Source organism: Siniperca chuatsi, linkage group LG15, assembly GCF_020085105.1.
Source record: "Siniperca chuatsi isolate FFG_IHB_CAS linkage group LG15, ASM2008510v1, whole genome shotgun sequence".
NCBI classification, from domain to species: domain Eukaryota; kingdom Metazoa; phylum Chordata; class Actinopteri; order Centrarchiformes; family Sinipercidae; genus Siniperca; species Siniperca chuatsi.
The window spans coordinates 13,298,263-13,317,296 of NC_058056.1; the positions used below are offsets into that span (position 1 = coordinate 13,298,263).

Here is a 19,034-nt window from a genome sequence, read left to right on the forward strand (position 1 = left end):
GACTGGGTAAGTGGAGGGGAAGGGGTGGGTGGTGGAGGTGGGGGTTGACATCTGCAGGCAGGGTGATGGTGATATCAGATGCCCCGGTAGGGGCAGATCTGTCTGGAAGGCCCCAGGCGATGTGGTCTGATAAGCCACTGGCCCCAGAGTCAGTGCGGGTAGGACAAACTCAATTAGCTCCTGACAGACCTCCTCTCAGTCCGGCTCAGCCTCCCCGCCACAGCCAGAACCTACTGGCAGCTGCCACGCTGACCTCTCCTCCAGGGACCACTGCCACCTCTTACCGCTTCAACACACAGCCAGGGATTCATTTTTGGGAAAGCGGACACCACGCTGAAATTCTGCACAGCCCAACTAAAGTCACAGAAATACATGCAATAGTGTGTATGCCACCAAGGGCGCTCCGTGTGCGTTCTCGCAAGGGAAAATGTAAATGAAAAAGACTGGGGCTCAGGGAGGGCTTGGGGTGGCCTTGGGGAGAAAGGAAGGGAATAGAGATTCCAAAACACACTCAGTTGAAATATGGAGGACGTCTCTCTGTCTAACTGGTTCCAGGTTAATGACCATCAGGGGAATATGGGGCCTAAAGACTCTTGGGGTGCGATGTGCATGTGTGCCTGTGCTTATGTGCTCATAGGTCTGAGTGTGTGTTTGCATTGCAGACAGAATATGAAAGATGGAAATATGGTAGGGAGGGGGTTGGTTGACGGCTGTGGTTTGGTTGGAGGCAAGACCTGCGCTCCATAGGGAACCATTCTAATCTATGAGGGAGAGGCCCCTAATTTTGGAGTTTCTCATTCATTAGTCCTGCTCTGGCAGAGAAAGGAGGGAGCGGAGGGGGTGGACCTGAAGGGAGGGGCCTCTTTATTAACGGACATGCCAGACACTCAGGAGAAGCTGACAGAGATTTATGATGTGCAGATCTATGGAGGCAAACAAAAGGGAAGTCGAGGAGACAGAAAAACAGGAAAAGACAAAGTAAGCGATACATGAGGGGAAGAGGGAGAAGAGACAGAGAAAGAGCTGTGTTTATTGTACCAATGGAGAGCGATGGCCCCGGATCAATAGTCCGTAGGCTAGGGGCTCGTGCAGGGTTACCACTGGGGGGGACCAAGCTGCTCTGTGGCCTAAGCAATTAAGTTTTTCAGTCTCCAGCAGGAGATTATATTTAGCTGCTCCACAGCGATGTCACTGTAGTCTTTATAAAGCCATGAGCTCACTCCACTACGACAACATGAGCCCCATGCTCCAGCGGCACCACAAGATAGCACTGGCCAAGAAGCAGATCACATCTATTGATCCCCCCTCTTGCTCCTTCCTGTTCTAGAGATGCTGCTGGCAGGAAAGAGACGGCCTCTTGTGATACAGGCGCTGCTGTTTGTCTGACGTAAACTGTCTGGGCCGCACTGGGCAGATCTAGTTCTTATAAGGGGCTGAGTTCAGGATGTTGAGAGAAGCAAATGGCTAATGGTAGAGCTACTGTCAGTGGGGGATGTGAGAGAACTTCCCGCTATGGTGAGCAGAGAGTTAACAATCTTCTATGCAGACCCAGTGGGGAAGCTCCCTGCAGAATTGGACAGCTCATCATACTGTACGTAAAAAAGCAGTTCAGTGATAAGTCTAGCCTGCCGTGCAGTACCATTTGGGATCAAATTTCTAATTCTTTTTCATTAGAAAAGATTAGTTTCCATTACATTTATTATATGGCATGGCCATGGTATAATTTAACAACATACATTTACAATGGCTCAAGATAACTATAAAAGTAATTATAATCCACTACTGGCAAAAAAATCACCTTTATAAACAGTTTCTGATTATCAACATTTTGTATATTAAACGTCTCCTAAAAAGCTCACCACAAGAAAACTGGTGTGGTTAATGACATCAGACACAACCTGGTGTTGGCGCCAATATCACAATACATTCTCTTGCAATACTGCGGCATAAGTGGATCCTTATGTTTTAACTCTAAGCTCTTTTCTCTTTTTTCACTTTATGAATGTTTGTGAACATGTCATTAGTGTGAACAGTAGTGAGCTGCTGTAACAAAAGAGTTTCCCCTCGGGGATCAATAAAGTATTTCTGATTCTGATGTCACTAAAAAGACACAATTTTTACACATTGTTTCATCTTGTTTGGCTATAAAACTCTAATATATAACATTAAATATACTATATGTTTGATTTCTGCTTTTTGAAAAATTGTTGACATTTTAGTGGAACAGTAGGGTTTTCAATTCAGTTACGCAGATGCTAAGATGTATCGTAAATGCCTGTTTCCATGAGGCCATCATCAACTTATCATCAACGTATCATGACAGCATATCATGAGTTACCCTATGATTCTCAACATAAAGTGTCATAAAGTGTGATTTTCCTTGAATTTACGTGAGGAAATTATTCAAAGATTCAGTAAGACCAAAATTTCAGCACTCTTGTTAAAAAGAACTTGCTAATATGCTCAAAATAACTGACCTGTCCAGACTAATATTGTAGGAATAAGTCAGAAAAATTCTGTTTTATGCTACAAAAGCCTTTTAAGGCTAGGTTTTGTTTAACTGCCATACATTATGTGGAAAGCCAGCAGATATCAATCACAGCACACCTCACACGTACTCTCAGTAGGGTTCCTTATGTAAAATAAAGAGGGGGGATTATAAAATATGAATGATGGAAACTTGAGCAAAAAAAAATTAAATGAGTGCAAGTCATGCATTACTGTTCAGTGTTCACAAGATATTCAAGAGACTGGTTAATTTTATCAGAAAGGTGAAGGATATTCCTGATTGTGTTGCATGCTTTTTGTAGTGTGTATGTGTGTATCACAAACAGAAAGAAATATTATTATAAAGGGTTAAGGCTATTTAACACAGTCCAGTGTAAATCACAGGTTTAGACACAGTGACTGTGCGTACAGGAGGAAGGAGGCATAGAGCCATGCATGAAATTACTTCATTAATCTTCTTCTGATAGGCCATCCTTGTTTAGGGGAGAACTCTACCTGCTTAAAACAAAGAGCCCATCCTGCCTCCATCATAAATTTTCCTCTTCATGAGAAGAAGAGTCAAATACAAACAGACAAATACACATGCAAGCACATGCACACACATACACAAATATGTGAGGCAAAATTAACAGGCAAAAATTAGCAGGTTTATCAGGTGTCCAGGATCATTTAAATCAGTCAGATGTGTAAATGTTTGTACAGGTTGACAGTCAGTGTGTAATCACGGCTCATAGGTAAGATTAAAATAACATGCATTATACAACATGGTCCTCATGTAAAAAATGTAACTTTCTCACATTTAAGTTGTGGTTTGTCAAACAGTTCCAAACTGAATTGATGCTGCTTAAAACACTATTGCTAAGACTATCTGCCACAGCAGCAGACATAGTCATAGCAATAGGCTCTAGTTTTTTACTAGCTCATCTCTACCAGCTGCCACACATTCCCCATAAATAGTGCTAGTAATAAAAAGGCTGATTTATACGGTAGTGTCCACCACCACACCATTCAGGAATAATTAAACTTTGGGGATATTTCCTGAATTAATGTGTCTCCTTCAGGGGGCAATCTAAACATACATTTCAGCGTTCACCATGTCTGGTGTGTCCTGGGAGGGAGAGTCGCTCCAAGTGGCAGGTTCAACAACCAGCCCCTCACTGTGACCATTCGATTGCACTGAGGTGGTCTCACCATGAGGCATTTTAATGTGAACATGTTTTGTGACCAACAGGCAAATACACACATAAGCACACAGTTGTATAATTTGAAGGCAGGCGAGCAAGCAGGAATGCACACTGAGAAGCAAACACACACACACTTTTTTACACAAATCTGTCAGTCATCAGGTGAAATGATTGTATTACAAGAGTGAAGTTATAAAAAAGAGGTTTTATGAGACATGAGACAAAGTTAATCTGTAATGCATAATGTTTTGTGTAATGGAGAGTCAGAACCTAGCCTAATAATCAGACTGAATTGCTATTTCGTTTTCATTTTACTTTCACTTTCACATTTGAACCACTGAAAAGATTGGAGTGGGGACAGCGATTTAGAGGTCTGGAACTTCTGTCCTGTTTCAGACTAAGATGGAAACAACATCAGTTTAAACAAATAAATAAAATAAAGGGCCATCTTTCAAAAAAAAAAGAAAAAAATTATGGTATAAAGTAAGAATACATGTGAGTTAATGTTATGAGAGTTATATAAGAGCATTGCTAATTCAGTGTGAGTTAGCGGGCCTCAAAGGCCTTTGCAATACTGATTAAGTGTTATTTCACGCCGCCAAATATTTATTAATTATGTTTCGTTTTGAAGATAATCCAGTTTTGATTTCTGGAAACAGGATTTTACAGCAATGTTTTCTAACATATTTTAATGTGAGTTATTTTAAAATTCTAAAGGGTCTTTGCTATTTCTGTAATATGAGCAAGAGAAACAAATATGTCAATAGAAATTCCTGTTCAGCACAGAGAAACTAGGCCTATAGTGGCTGGCTTTTAGCACACTGCCAATATTGGCTGGTTATTGGTCACATCTATTTCCCTTGGGCAAATCAGGGATGAGCGATAGTAGAACTCTCTCTCTCAAAGACACACCCATAACATTGCACATACCATCAGTCTTTTTAATTTAATAGTTTTCAACAGTTCATGCCCCACAGTTTTCCTTTAAACTACAGACTGTGTGTTTTAACATATGAGCCTGAAACATTTAATCACAGCTTTCCAAAGAGTGATCAGAATAAATAGTGCTTGGTCTAAAAGCTGTAATGGGCACAAGGCTCACCCTGGCCATGTAGAGAAGACTTGGTGAAGCTGTCAGTGGCAATCAGAGCTGCTACTGTGACGGACGGCTTCAATATTGATTTCATAAATAAACAAAGCTAACCATCGATCCTAATGTTATTTTGCATTTCAATTACTGCTCCAAAACATAACCTTCAAACAACTGGCCGTTCAATACCAATAGCCTTCACTGATAAACACCCATATAGTTACAGACCTTACATCACATTCTTTACCAAGTGTGAATTAGAGGACCTACAACCATCCCTCCACTATATTTAGGACAGAGTGATTGAAAAGCCGCAGCATTGTAGTGAGCATTCATAGGGATACCTGTCACACAATACTAACAGAGAGAACCGTATGAAACATGGCAAACTTGGCAAACACAGAAAACTTCATGTTTCTTGTGACTAATTTACCACTCTACTGTTTTCAGTATTTTTTCAAGTGTGTTACTTTAATAATAGCTCTTTTCATGACTCTGTTATTTTTCTCAACTTATGTGTTATGGTATGTGTGTGTGTGTGTGTGTGTGTGTGTGTGTTAGTGCGTACATGCATGTCTGCATGTGTGTGTAAATGAGGAGGAGCCCTTCAATGTTGGAGCAACAGGAAGAAGTGCTGACGCACTATGTCAGTGATAGCACTCTGCTGCCACAAGGGCATGAGAGCCCACGTAGGCTAGCATTATCCTTCTAGACTAATGGACCTGGTTATTTTTAAACAGATTCTCACACTGCGGTGGAGGTGTCCAAGGTTACAATGGATGCAAAATCAGGAGGGACGCGTGTGGTGGTTGGTGGTTTCTGTATGTGTGATGTTGTGAAATAGCCAAAGAGGTATGGTAGCTAATCACTGAGAGGTATAAAGGCCAAACATCAGAAGGGGTCTCAAGAGAAAGCATGTTATAATAACAGTAACATCTTCCAAGATTGACGGATAATATAAAAAATAAAATGTAATACTTTCTGCAATGAGATTTATGCCATATTGGCTGTTATGAAAAGAAAAAAAGTTTACATGCAATATGACCATTTTTACACTGCTTTTTATATTACAATACTAAATGGAGTGCACTGGAATCCAGATGAAGAAATATAAAAAAGAAGAGGTCAGGTTTCAGAACACAAGTCTGGATATTGCATGCTTTTCTTACTCTTATTTTCCCAATGAATTGCCTGGGGAATAAAGCACCACTATAAATGAATGAGTGAGTTTAATGTGGCAGCTCCTTAAAGCCAGCCTAAGCGCTAACAAGTATGAACCCAAATACCTCTGCAGCTACAGAACAGTGAACTACCAGAGAGTGTCAATAGACTCTGCATCCCCATTTGGCCTGGTTAAGGACAACATGCTCCACCATCCCCCACTCAGCCTGAGCTGAGTGACATTTTTACAGTGAAAGTAATGATACTAGATACCAGAAATGAGAGGGCTCCAGCGTGGCCAGTGGACTCAGGAATCTCTCTAATGAATTGGACAACAAAGCCCTGTTGGTACAAGGAAGAAGTATTTAGAATTGGGTGACAAATGGAATTTTAAAACATTAGGTTTTCTTTAAAAGGCACATATCCCAATAACTCCTAAAACCTCTGGGAAATGAGGAGGGTGGGAGTGGGACTGGCGGGTTGGCTGGTCAGCTGGGCTGGACACTGCAGCTATGGAGGCCACCAGCTCCTGGCTCATAGTGGGGTGGCCATTCTCGGCCAGGAGCCTCTTCTGGTAATGTATTCTGAAACCAAATTACCGTAAGCTGATCCCATCTGGATAGTGTCTGTGCACGGCTGCTTTGGTTACCCACCACTGCCTCTAGCCTGCGATAGCATCTCCATGAAGACAGCAAAAATCTGATTAACCCAATAACAATGAAACACTTGGTCAAAGAGCAAAGAGCTTTTAACTTAAGATACACTAATGCAATTCCCTCGCCTTGTTTTCTGAAACCTAATAAAAATCAAGCAGACGGACTGCTAGAGATGGGTGTTTGCAGGCTCTAATGCAGCAAGCTGGGAATGAAGTCAAATAAATTGAAATCTAATTCATCATTGTGTGCGAACTTCTTTCTGCTTCTCTAAAAAATACATTAAAAAGCCCTTATTTCATGAAGGGAAATTGGATAGCCTAGTTAGTTTATAGCAGTGGCTCTGCCAGGGCTTAAGGAAAGCGAGGGTGTTGATAGAACATTCAGAAGCAGAAAGAAGTCACATCTCAATTCACTGCCGCTCAGACGGTGTATGTTTTATAACAAGCACAGAGGAACTCAAACTGACAATCCTCAGCATTGGCTGACTTCTGAGTGGCATGAACTGCCACTGCAATACAAGATCAACAATAAGCCTGTCAGCCTCATACAGTAAATGGCTCATCACACTGCATGAGTCAAGAGATATTTAGACTTTAGTCGCGTGTAGTGGGCTACACCAAGAACCAACCAAGAAACCAATTTTGAGCAAATACATATCATATACAGTAGAATGAAACTTTCAGTAAAACCTGTGTTATCAAAATACTTAACTTCCATGTACTCACATTTCTAAATCGCCATTGTGCAAAGAGACAAGAAGAGCGTGTCTCTCTATTCTAAAGACAAAACTCTGTTTCCATCTAATTCCCAGGCAGTGGCGATGCCCTCGGGTCAATCTATAGAGTGTATACTACAGTGATTCCACAACACTGCTGTGCTAATTACATGGACCAAATACGTCCCACTAATCCTCTCAACCAAGCATCACGGCCACATCCAGCCCACAGTGAGGGGCTGCAAATACCGCTGTACAATTAGCAGAAGAGAGCCACTGCTGAACCAAAATTAACAGCACACTCAGGCCAATGCTGTAGAGATCCCACAAATAACTAACTGTTGGGAGGTAGACATGTAATCAAGAAAATGCTAATTTATTTTCATCATTTCTACATATGTTATTATGACAGATTTTTAGCTTAGGAGTTAGAAAAAAGACTATTATTACATCCACATTTTAGCAAAAACTATTTCTTAACACATCTACAATAAGTCACTGAAGTTATTTATACATCAAACACCTGTTCACAACTCAGCTTTGAAAGAGTAAATGCTCTTTTCACCATTATTTTAAATGTTAAATGTATCAATATTAATCAAATATTATGAACATGGGACACAAAAATGCAAATGCTTTCTTGTGTCAAGTGTTATTAAATATTAATCAGTATTTTCTTTTATTATATACACATAGCAAATCAGTGCACACCATCTCCAAATCTCTAACAATATTGCAATTTGTCAATATGTAACTGTTGTTGGAAAAAAATAACAAATTAACTAACTAAAAATAATTTGCATTTGCAAATTTTGGAACTTATTATTTTACATTTGATAAATTGACATTAACATTTGAGTGTAAAAATAAAATAAATAAATAAATTTTGAAGTTTGCCAGATTACCTGAAAGGAGACAAAGTCAAATAAAGTCAACTGAAAATATAACAAATGATTTGCAACATAATTGAAAATGTCAAATGCTTTCATGTTTAATAATGTTTCTCCTTGTTGCAATGAATATGACTCAAAATGTGTTGCAAAGTGCATTTGTTGGGAAAATAAAAAAATAAATCTCAATGTCTCCTCTGATTAATCATTTATTAAAAATTTAAAATGTACATATATGGTGGGGTGGTGTAAAGATCTGCTTAAAAACTAAATATTAATTGAAGTAGTTTTGCCTTCCAATTTAGGGAATACTGTCAGGGTACACTACAATGAAAACTATGATAAAACACATTACAGAAATACCCATTCTGTTACTGTTGTTTGTGGAATTTTGTATTAAGGTGTATCTGAGAATGAAATTGTATAATCCATTTTAGAGGAATAACAAAGGAGATTATGCATATATGTCTAAGATATTATGTTTTCTAGAATGACTTTTTGAATTTGCAGTGATTAAAGCCCAAAGTAAAGAATGTCTGTGTACAAATGGGTCAAGTAAAGCAAAACATCCTAACAGCTTTCTAACTTAACAATGAATTATTTTCTGTTAAGTATTTTCAGTGCATGTATTGCTTTAAAATAGAATGAATTTTTAAAAATTCCTTAATTATGGTGTTATAAAATAATGCTCAGTATATGAAAAGCTCTTTTACAAGAAAGCTCAATTTGGACAAATGATAAGAACGGACAATTTAAACTGGACTAAATATTTTTCAAAAAACACAATTAAATAAAAAATGTCTGAATACACTGAGGTATCAGGCAACTGTAACAGGTAATTGAAATGTCTTTAAACATCTGATTGGTCTTCTACAAATCAACACTTTTGCACAATAATATCTATTGAAAATATTATAAGATAATAAAGATTGCTACAAAAATTATCTATAAATTGAAACAAATCTTTTCACAAGCCCATTGTTTTAGCCTGTGTTTTTCATACATTAACAGGGATGTGCTGAAATAAATACATTAATATTGTTTCAAATAAAGAATATAACAACAAATAAATATTTTCACAACTTAAGGTAGCTTATTTTGTATCAAATGTAAGTTATCAATGGATTTACAAAGTTAAAGTGTGGTAGGTAGTCCCAGACTGTCCCAGCAGCCAGGAGCTGTTGAGACAGCAGCTTTCCTCGCGTGCCGCTGGCTGGGACAGACCTGCCAGCTCACTGAGGTTACAGGGTCCTTTCATTCGTCTTTCTCTGGCTACAAATATTACACTGTGTAATTTATCCTCTCCAATTCCATGGATTCACGTTAATCTCATCTCCCTAAAATATTATTCTCATTCTCCCTGGGCGGCCCGATCTAGGAACAAAGCCATCAGCAAACAACCTCCTAACCCAACTGGACAGGTACCCCTAATTCTTTAGGAAAAAAATACACACTTTGCAGAGGGCAAGCTAAATCAATCAGCCATTCTCTGAATGAAATTTATAAAGACTGGCAAACATGATGTGCTCAGACAATAAATCTACACACACATGCATACACATACACAGTCGCACCTGCCCTGTTGCTCTATACTGTCAAATACTACATGATTTAAGAGCCCTTAAAACAATGAACAAGTGCATGTTTAAGAGTGCGAGCAGGCGTGAGAGGGAAAGTACATCACTGTTAAAACAAGAAAAAGTTCAGCGCCGAGACTAGTAGGGTTCAAGAAACAAAACTAGAGCTGATATTGTTAAAAGAGCAGATGAGGATAAAAAAAGGAGAAAAGAAAGACAGTGAAGAAATAAAACTGCATCACAACAGAGGGGTTAAAAGGAAAAGTGAAAGAAGGAAATAAAGAAACAAGGTGCACCTACTGGTTATGATAGCTGAGAGGGTCTGGAAGACAAAGTTCTGAAATGTCCATCAGTCCAGTTTTAGCATTCCAGGAATGAGAGGAAGAGGAAAGAGAAAACAATTGAGACCCGCTTCTTCCCCAAATGATAGCACAGCACCCTCAGAGACAACGCTGCCGAAAAGCCCCTCCAGCACCGCTCCCCCCAGCCTGCACAGGTATGTTGGACTCTGATGGACTGAGTGGGCGCGTGTGTGCGTGAGCATGTGTCTTGTGTATGTGTGTGTTTATGTATATATGTGTGGGAGAGAGAGGACGAGTGTCTGAGTGTATGTAAGTGAATGTGTGTGTATGACAGAGAAAGAGGGAAAGAGTGAAGGGGGAGGGAGAGATAAGCAGAGAGGTAAAGGGGGGTGAGAGAGAGAGAGAGAGAGAGGAGCAGGCAGCAGCGGGATGAGCGCTAAGATGGAGAGAGCATGAGAGCGCGAGCGAGAGGAATGACTCTTTCCATGGACGGGATAGGGCTCTTTAAGACTCAAGGGCTTGATGAATATGGAACAGCTGCTGTTGGCTGGCTCCGAGGGGCAGGACTTAAAGCGACAGAGGGGCCGGCGGAGCACCAAGGAGGAGGGATCCAAACGCTCATTCGCACACTCCGCTATGCACAAGTACAACACACACACACACACACACACACACACACCACACATGGCTCACACACACATAGACAAAACAACTTATCACATTAGGAACATAGATGCAACTAGGAGAACAGTAAACACGCAAAGTGTCCATCTCAATTAAATAGAGTTGTGAAAATCCTGGATGCTCAAAATTCAAATGCAAGCATAAATGAAGATAATAAAGAGAAGTAGGAGATTGTATCAGTGCATGCACCTTGCATTTGTGGAATATTTAAGAAAAGCTTGATTTATTTATTTCTGTACTGACTTGAAGAAAATGCAACATTTATTGTCGTTATCTTTAAATTCGTATAAAATTGTGTAATCTACATTTTATGAATTTGCAAAGAAAATCATTTCATCTCAGTTTCTACATCCTGTTTGTATGCTTGTATTAATATGCATTGCTATGAAATCAAACAAAGCCAAAGGAAAGTCAAAGCAATATCACTTCACACAATAACAAGAGAGAACTTTGCCAAGCAGCTGACATTTCAAAACTTGACTATGACAACAAAAAAACTTACTGTAATCCACTCTATGCATTTTTAAGATATCAAAATTTAGCCTGTACAGTTATATAACACATAATAAAGTAAAATCTGACACCAGTTTAAGCCACCCTATAGAAGCTCCAGCAAGCAGTCGAGTACATCTGCAGCACTTCACTTTCAAAAAGCAATAGCTTTCAAACCACTAAGGACAGTAAATGTATTTATTGAGCTGTGTCGCGAGCTCCATTTGCGGGTGTTACATGTGAGGTACCCTTGTGAAACCTTTCACCACATGTGAGAGATGATCTCAAGCCATAACTCATATTCTGGAAGCCCATCAGCTTCTAAAGCAGCGGAAAACCCAGCTCTGTCTTCTCTAACCCCAGCTTTAGAACCGCCTGTGTTTCACTGTTGATCAAGCTCAGTAAGAATGCCGAGAATGCAGATACCATTTCACAGTCAGTGAGGGTCTCCATGTTACTGTATCCCCACATTATAAGAACAGAGCTTACCATGGCATCTTATTGGAGAAATGAGCAGACGCTTGGCTGAGTCAAGCAGAAAGAAACAGCAGCTCTCCCACTTCTTTAAAACTCACAAGGTGCCTGACAACGGTCTTCAGCTACTTCAATAAAAAGAAGAGTGAGGAGGAGTCGAGCTCTACCAGCACATTCATGCAAAAAGGTGTGTTAGGTCGCTCTGCTGCTCTCCAGTTTTCTCTGCTGAACAGGAACAGTATAACCCTTGGAGAGGAATCCAGTTCCATTCATCGGCTCACGTTTCTATAATCAATGCAAAAACATCACGCAATCCCTATTGATCATCACAGGCCCATTGATGTGCAGCAATAGTGCCTCCACAGTGGCACAGATCACACAGCATCTGGTCTCTTTTTGTGACGAAAACAAATGACTAAATAAATGAAAATCCAATTAAGATTGATGCCAAATCAAACACCTGTCAGTTTAATTCTTTAAAGAGGAATCAAATCACCATCAAACACAGTTCTCAGACTTCAATAAGACACTGCACAAAATATGGGACAAAAAAGAAAATAAAACATATCTGTACACCTCACAAGGCACAAACAAGACAAAAAGTATACTGTATATTATACTTCATTATTGATTAGAATTCTAATATAATTTAAAATTCAAATTTTCTGCCATTTATTTAAGTTGTCTATCTCAGTTGGGATGTAAAAATCTTTTTCAAGAATAGCTTATTTAGAGTAACTAAAACTGTCAAGAAACCCCTTCATTATGAGTCCAATGACCACATACTCTAGTAGTACAAATAGCTGATCCAGCATGGTTTAAGTCAAGAGACTTTGTTACTACTCGAGGGGGTACTTTCTCATGACAGAATGCAATATTATCCTGGTATATAACCTGTGTACTGTCTTTCATGTTGATAACTGCCGTCACCTGATAAATCACATTTCTGCATATTTTCCTTTGGCCTCGCAAGGCTTTCGACTGACACCACACAGACTTTTGTCACGCAGTGTGAGCTATGAAAGCCTTGCTGCTGCTATCGTTGCTTCTTATCAACTTTGTTATGAAAAAAAATCACGGCATGTGACAGTTGATTTGACAGAAAGGGATCTGATACAAATAAAGAATAGAGCTGCACTAGGCAAACACTCGATCACACATGGCATGACAAAGTTAGTGCCGTATGGCAGGACTGTGTTGATTATATAACAAGCGCATTTTTTTCTGTTTTAATGATTTGAGATTTGTTTGTTTTTTGGCAACAGACTTATCTGCATTTATTCACTCTGCACAGCTCACATGTGCATGTGTGTGAGTTTGTTTACATGTTCTGTCTGTATGGGTGGTGCAATAAGAAAACATTCTACAGTATTAACATGTCAAAAGAAGAAAACAGTGAGCAAGACTGACATTACTTTAGCCAAATAAAGTAACTTGAGTGAAAATAATACTGTCTGGTTTGGAAAAAATATATAATAATACATCTATTTGTGTCATAAAATGATAATACTTTAACTTTGCTTTTCATACAGCAGAACTTAAACATAACACCAACTAATGTTTTCCAGTTTACACAGTGCTGAAGTTACACTTACACATGCTGACCTTTACAGAGTAACGTGAAGGTCTGATAATGTTGCTTTAGTCAACTTTCTAATTGACATGTCAATTTTACACAAAATGTCATTTAAGTCTGGTGATGTAAACAAGTTTGGCCTGAGAGAGAGAGCGAGAGCATAAGAGCTCTTAAACAATCTAGCATCCTTAAACCACTTTCGCAAAGAATTAGCAAATAAATCTGCATTTAACAATTTTACCTCAGAATTTTTCTGTAAATAAACTGACAGCTAGGCCTTATAAAGTCGCCATATTTAACCTTTTCATGCATACAGTAATGGTCAGATCGATAATTCAGTCACCATTCCCAGAGGACAAGGTACTTTGTAGCAGGTCCGCGTGCACTGTATATGCCTCAATTAGAGCTAATCCGCGTGCACGCGGATGTAATTTACAGTAGCTACAGGTGCGTCGAAGCTAAATTTAAATTAGCATAAACATATTTAAACTCTTCAAATTAAAAAAAAAAAACTACACAAAACTGGGAAAAACAAAACAATGTGTCTCGAATGTGTAACAGGAAGATAAACTTAGTTTGATGAATGTGTACCTTACTCGGACAAGTCATGTCACATCCCCGGCTGAGCATAGCGCACAGTAGACGTGGTGTCTCCAGGTTGTAGTGGTGCTGGTGGTGTGGCTCTGTGTGTCTGAGCGCGCCGTTTAACTGTCACACACAGCAGCCACACTTTCAACTCCTCCTCCGGCGCGCGCCCTGTGGCTAAACACCTCCACCGGCGGCAGGACCCGGGTGGGTGAGCGGGGTCAAATGTAATTCAAGGAAAAGATTCTTACGTGGAAAAAAACGAGTTAGAAATGTAACCGTTCGGCCAGTCTGTCTTGTGACTTTAACTCACACTTTTTTTTTTGGTATGTTAAAAAATACCACTGAATTTTGAGCGTACGTATTGTTATTATTTGATTTTACTGCTCCGTGAATTCCTACACCCCAGGCTGTAAGGAAACTCACTCACTCATTGTAGGCAGCGTGTCCATCCTTAGAGCCTCTATGTGCCTGTACAGCTGTTTGAAGTCTGTTGAGTTCTGTCAGAGGCTCTGATTTGGTTGATTTTGCCTCTCTGCTCATCACCCCCGAGGTTTGGTGGGTATTTCACCTGAGAAAACGGCAGGTGACAGTAGACGTGAAAAGGCTGAACGCCACGGCTGTCGGATGGTTTCGACTGTTGATGAATAAATAATAGGACAATAGCAGTGTCGTGTGTGTTGCAGAGATCACAGTGGCTGTATCACATAACCCAGGCGTTCACAAACTCCATTTGATTTGATTTTTAGGGACTATCTATCTATCTATCTTATCTATTTCTCTCTCGCTCTCTCTCTCTCTCTCTCTCTCTCTCTCTCTCTCTCTCTCTCTCTCTATATATATATATATATATATATATATATATATATATATATATATATATAGATAGATAGATAGATAGATAGATATAGATATACATACATGTATATACATATATATAGGCCTATATATACAATGTAGTTTGGCATGTAGTTTTCTGTGGGTAAGATCCACACAGCTTACATTCTCCATCATTGACTGACTGCCTCAGCTGTGGACCAGAGCATAAAGCCAGCTGACAGCAGTAACCAACTCTATCATCTCCACTAGAGGGAGGGCTATCTCACAGCAAGGCCATCAAGGAGCTGCAGCAGAGGTACCTTTATTTATATATTTTCCCAGGGTGATAGTGTAATTCATAAACTGAATGAATGACAGTCAGGACAGTGCCAACAACCAGGCACACAATGGAGACTCGACTGCATTTACTATTGAGCACAAAAACCTATCCATTACAAACGTGTAATTATTGTCCTTAATAGATTAATTCATGCTGAAAGATAGAAATGGGTTCCAGGCTATTGATGTAATCATTTCACTGAGGAAATTAAGTGACATTAAAAGAATGATATTGTCACCGTGAAAGTATCATTGATTCTTTTCGAATGCAATTAACTGTATTTGAAAATGGGACCTGCACATTGAGCTGCGCAAGGAGCATTGAGGATCACTTCATTCGTGAGAGATATAAAGACCAAATTATCCCATCAAAGAGAAAATCTATAAATGTAATGGCACAGCGCTTCAGCACTAAGGAATGACAACAGCGGTCCTGTTCAGTTCCCTCTGTTAGGTGTATTAACTACCTGCTCTCAACAACCCACAGAAAGATTATCCAGACTGTGACTTACTCAATTTATGAATTCACATGTGATTTTTTATTGGCTAACATAAACAATCCTCTCTTACAAGTAGGATCAGGAGATGTATGGCTGTAATATGTAATGTCATTGAGATATTGCCAGGAACTATCATTGCTAATAAATAGAAGAGTGATTTTATGGAGTTTTAGAATCTTTGTTTCAGTTTCTACACTTAATATTTTTGATTAATATAGTTCAAATAGCTGAAATGATGAGTCAATCAGTTGTTTAGTTGATCAACTGAAAATCAATTGGCAACTGCTTTAATAATTGATTAACCATTTAAGTAATTTTTTAAGCAAAAATTTCCAGCTTCCCAAATGTGAGATGTGCTGCCTTTCTTTGCTTTATATGATTCTAAACTGGATATCTTTGGGTTTTGAACTGTTGGTCGCCGGGCAGAACAAGCAGTTTGACAGACATTTTTCACTATTTTCTGACATTAATAGAAGTGCTGCTGCCCCACTTCAAACTACTCTGAATCAGTGCTGGTTTACTTAAAGAAGAGTTGCCCAAATTCACCTTGAGTGCACTTACTTGTCTCTGCCAATGCAATGTTGTCCACAAAAACATATTTATATATTTGAGTATTGAAATCAACTGATTATGCCAATCAAATGTGGGTTCATGGGGGTTTTCTTATGGTTTTCTGAAAGTCACCATCAAATACATTACAACGTCACAAGACGTCACAAAGAGCAAATGTATCTCGCATTCTCTCCCGTCTGCTATGGCTAAACTGGAATACACTGGAATGGATCCATGACACGAGTCAAGCTCAAGCACTTTTGAATTAAAAAGAATGAATGCTCGCACACTGATTCACATTTTTGTCAACATGTACATACTGTAGGTACACATGTACCCTACTGGTATTTTTGTAATATCAGTTTTGCTTGTGTCGTGTTTTGACTTTCCGTAGTTCTGCGGTGAGTTTTGATGGATTCCAATAAAAGCATGCCTGGGCAGCGGTTACTGGTCCACACAGCTCCCTAACCCAATTACAGTGTTGGTAATCCAGTGAAAATAAATTCAGTGAAGAGGCAGCGAGACAGGCAGAGAGAGAAAAACATATCAGACACAACTACTGATGTGTCCAAGCATCAGACGAATCAGGCATCAATCTCCAGTCCTGGTCAAAATTGCTGCATAATTCAAACCCAAACATTTTTCTTTGCGTGATTCAAACCAAATCAGAGCGTCCAAAGCCTCTCTCCCTCCACCTGCTGTCAGCCACCCTCCATCCCACCCTCACCTAAATTTCATTTAGGAGACATCTTTCTCCCTTTCCCCCTCTCTCTCTCATGCTCTCTACATCGCTGTCTCTTCTCTCTCTTTGAATTCAGTGTGCCGTAGCCCTTAGATTTACTTGCTTAACAAATATGGACAGGGGGCCTAAGTGGTTTTTGAAATCTTCGAATGGACTTTGGAGTGCCTGTGCTGTGCTGGGTGACAACAGTGTCTCTGTCTCTCTCTCTCTCCCTCTAACCCATGTGTGTGTGTGTGACTGTGTGTGTGCTTGTCTGGTTGTCTGTCTGTTTATGTTTCTGTCTGTTTATGTTCATGTCTGTATGTGTGTGTGTGCACGCACGTCTATGGCTTCCCCATGCTCTCCCAGACTCCCTGGCTGGGAGATGGCAGCGCTCGCTGGAGCGGCAGTCTGGAAATGAGATAAGGATGTCTGATTCATAGGATCTGACAGGAAATCTATACTCTGCAATGTTTATAATCCAGCCATTACTACACAGCCAAATGAAAGAACAATAATCCAATCATTTACTCCATATTTACCTGAGGCAGATTCTCGGCTTTAAAGGCAAAGTGCATTCATTGCGCTGTGACGGAGGCTGTAACACGGCTAGTATGGGTGAGGGTGAGGGTGTGGAGGGTGTTGGGGGCAGTTTCTGGCTCAGAGAGAGTAGGACATCGCTGAGGGTGAGGATGGACTGTCCTCTGGGGAGATGTGTGTCTACAGGACACGGGATGGTTCACCTGTGTATGCTCAGCAGGGTAAAGGGCCACTCATTACTCATCATTAAGACCCCATTGATTTATGAGTAACTCACAAAAAGGGAGTAACTAGAGTTCATGAAACATGAGGTTAAAGGTTACAGAGATGAGCTCTAAAACTTCCCTGAATGTACTGCATTAGCAAAAGGCTTCTACTATTACAAAGCTTATGCAGTTTAAAGGATAAGTGTAATGTGGCTCCCTCACACTGATCCCGTGTCATCTATAACAGAGAAGTCCATAGAGGTAACGTCTCTCCATAAGCATAGAGGAATTCTCTAGTGGGGGTTCACTTATCATAGAGTCTTTCATGGACAGTATGAGCTGCTCTTCATTGTGTACGAGGGGGGAGGTTTATCTTATTTGGAAAAGTGAAGGGGGCCTGCCCTTATCTGTCAATAAACAGTAATTAGATTTTGTGGCCGATAGCGTCGATTGGTTTCTAATCTAGCTGTCGCCCTAGACGTGTGTAATTAAAATCCTGATTGATAAAGGGGCAGAAGCCCGCCCACGCCACCACTTTACCAGACCCTACCCCAGACCCCTTCAAAACACAAACAAGCGAGAGATATGAAAGAAGGCCTGGGGAGAAAACTGCACTACTTATTGATCAGCTCTATCTGCCTTCCTATCAATGCCCTTTTCCCACAATGGAGGGGCTAGTACAAAGGTTTCCCACGTAAAACTTAATAGCTAATCTTCATCCGGCAGATTTTATCGTCCCTAAAAAATAAAAAAACAGCCAACATTTTACTAAACTAAACTAAAATTTGAAAAACAGAATATATGTTTGTGTGAAATTCCCTGTCTCAAATAAGAAATTAAAACATGCTTACCACTAATGAGGGAAAGCTTACTGTGATTGTAATGCAATCAAGGAAAAACACCCCTAAGGCGATACAGAGATGAAAAAGGAACAATGCATTTTATCTATTTAACTAATGGGCCTGTGAACACAAGAATAAGGTCCAGACAAACACACATACATACACACACATGCACACACACACAGGTGAATGTCAAACGTGCATCACGCATTAGACAAATAAGGTAGTACCTTCATGTCAGAGGACTCCCACAGAGAGTTGCCAGGCTGAAAGATGTTCAAAAACACTGCCTCCAGACTTCACTGTCATCAGGGTTCATGCAGACAGACGAGCCAGGAAGAAAGGTTACGTGCTGTCTAAGTTCTGGAGACAAAGGGACAATAAAGAAAGTGAAATAGTGAGAGAGGAGAGCGGGACAGAGAAAATGCATCAGGCAAAGAGGCATCCAGCTAAGTGAGCTTGCGCGTTTAGCTGCTCCAGCCAGTGAATATCTCATCATGACCCAAACCTCAGAACGGTACCATGACGGCGTGAGAGCAGATAATCTGTCTTATAGCGTCAGATTTTGCCTGGTTGTCTGCAGGATTTTTTAAAGCTCTGTAAACTGGGAGAGAGTGCAGA

At 40.0% G+C, this 19,034-nt stretch overlaps 1 protein-coding gene across 16 annotated transcripts in view; it reads right to left on the reverse strand.

The window, feature by feature from the left end:
• esrrb (estrogen-related receptor beta) overlaps window positions 1–18,776 on the reverse strand; it is a 50,417-nt gene extending 31,641 nt beyond the window's left edge. The window contains exons 1-3 of one of the 16 annotated variants that reach the window (XM_044166050.1): window positions 17,368–17,704; window positions 17,168–17,236; window positions 14,325–14,465 (exon numbers count right to left, since the gene is read on the reverse strand). In XM_044166050.1, the coding sequence (XP_044021985.1) occupies window positions 14,325–14,437 (113 nt within the window). In that variant the 5' untranslated portion in view covers window positions 14,438–14,465; window positions 17,168–17,236; window positions 17,368–17,704. Of the gene's footprint in view, window positions 1–6,216; window positions 6,286–6,385; window positions 6,405–10,081; window positions 10,618–11,748; window positions 11,888–13,900; window positions 14,273–14,324; window positions 14,466–17,167; window positions 17,237–17,367; window positions 17,705–18,643 lie in introns of those variants that run through there. The other 15 variants (XM_044166058.1, XM_044166064.1, XM_044166060.1 and 12 more) reach the window with 15 other exon arrangements.
• Window positions 18,777–19,034: the final 258 nt, after the last annotated feature.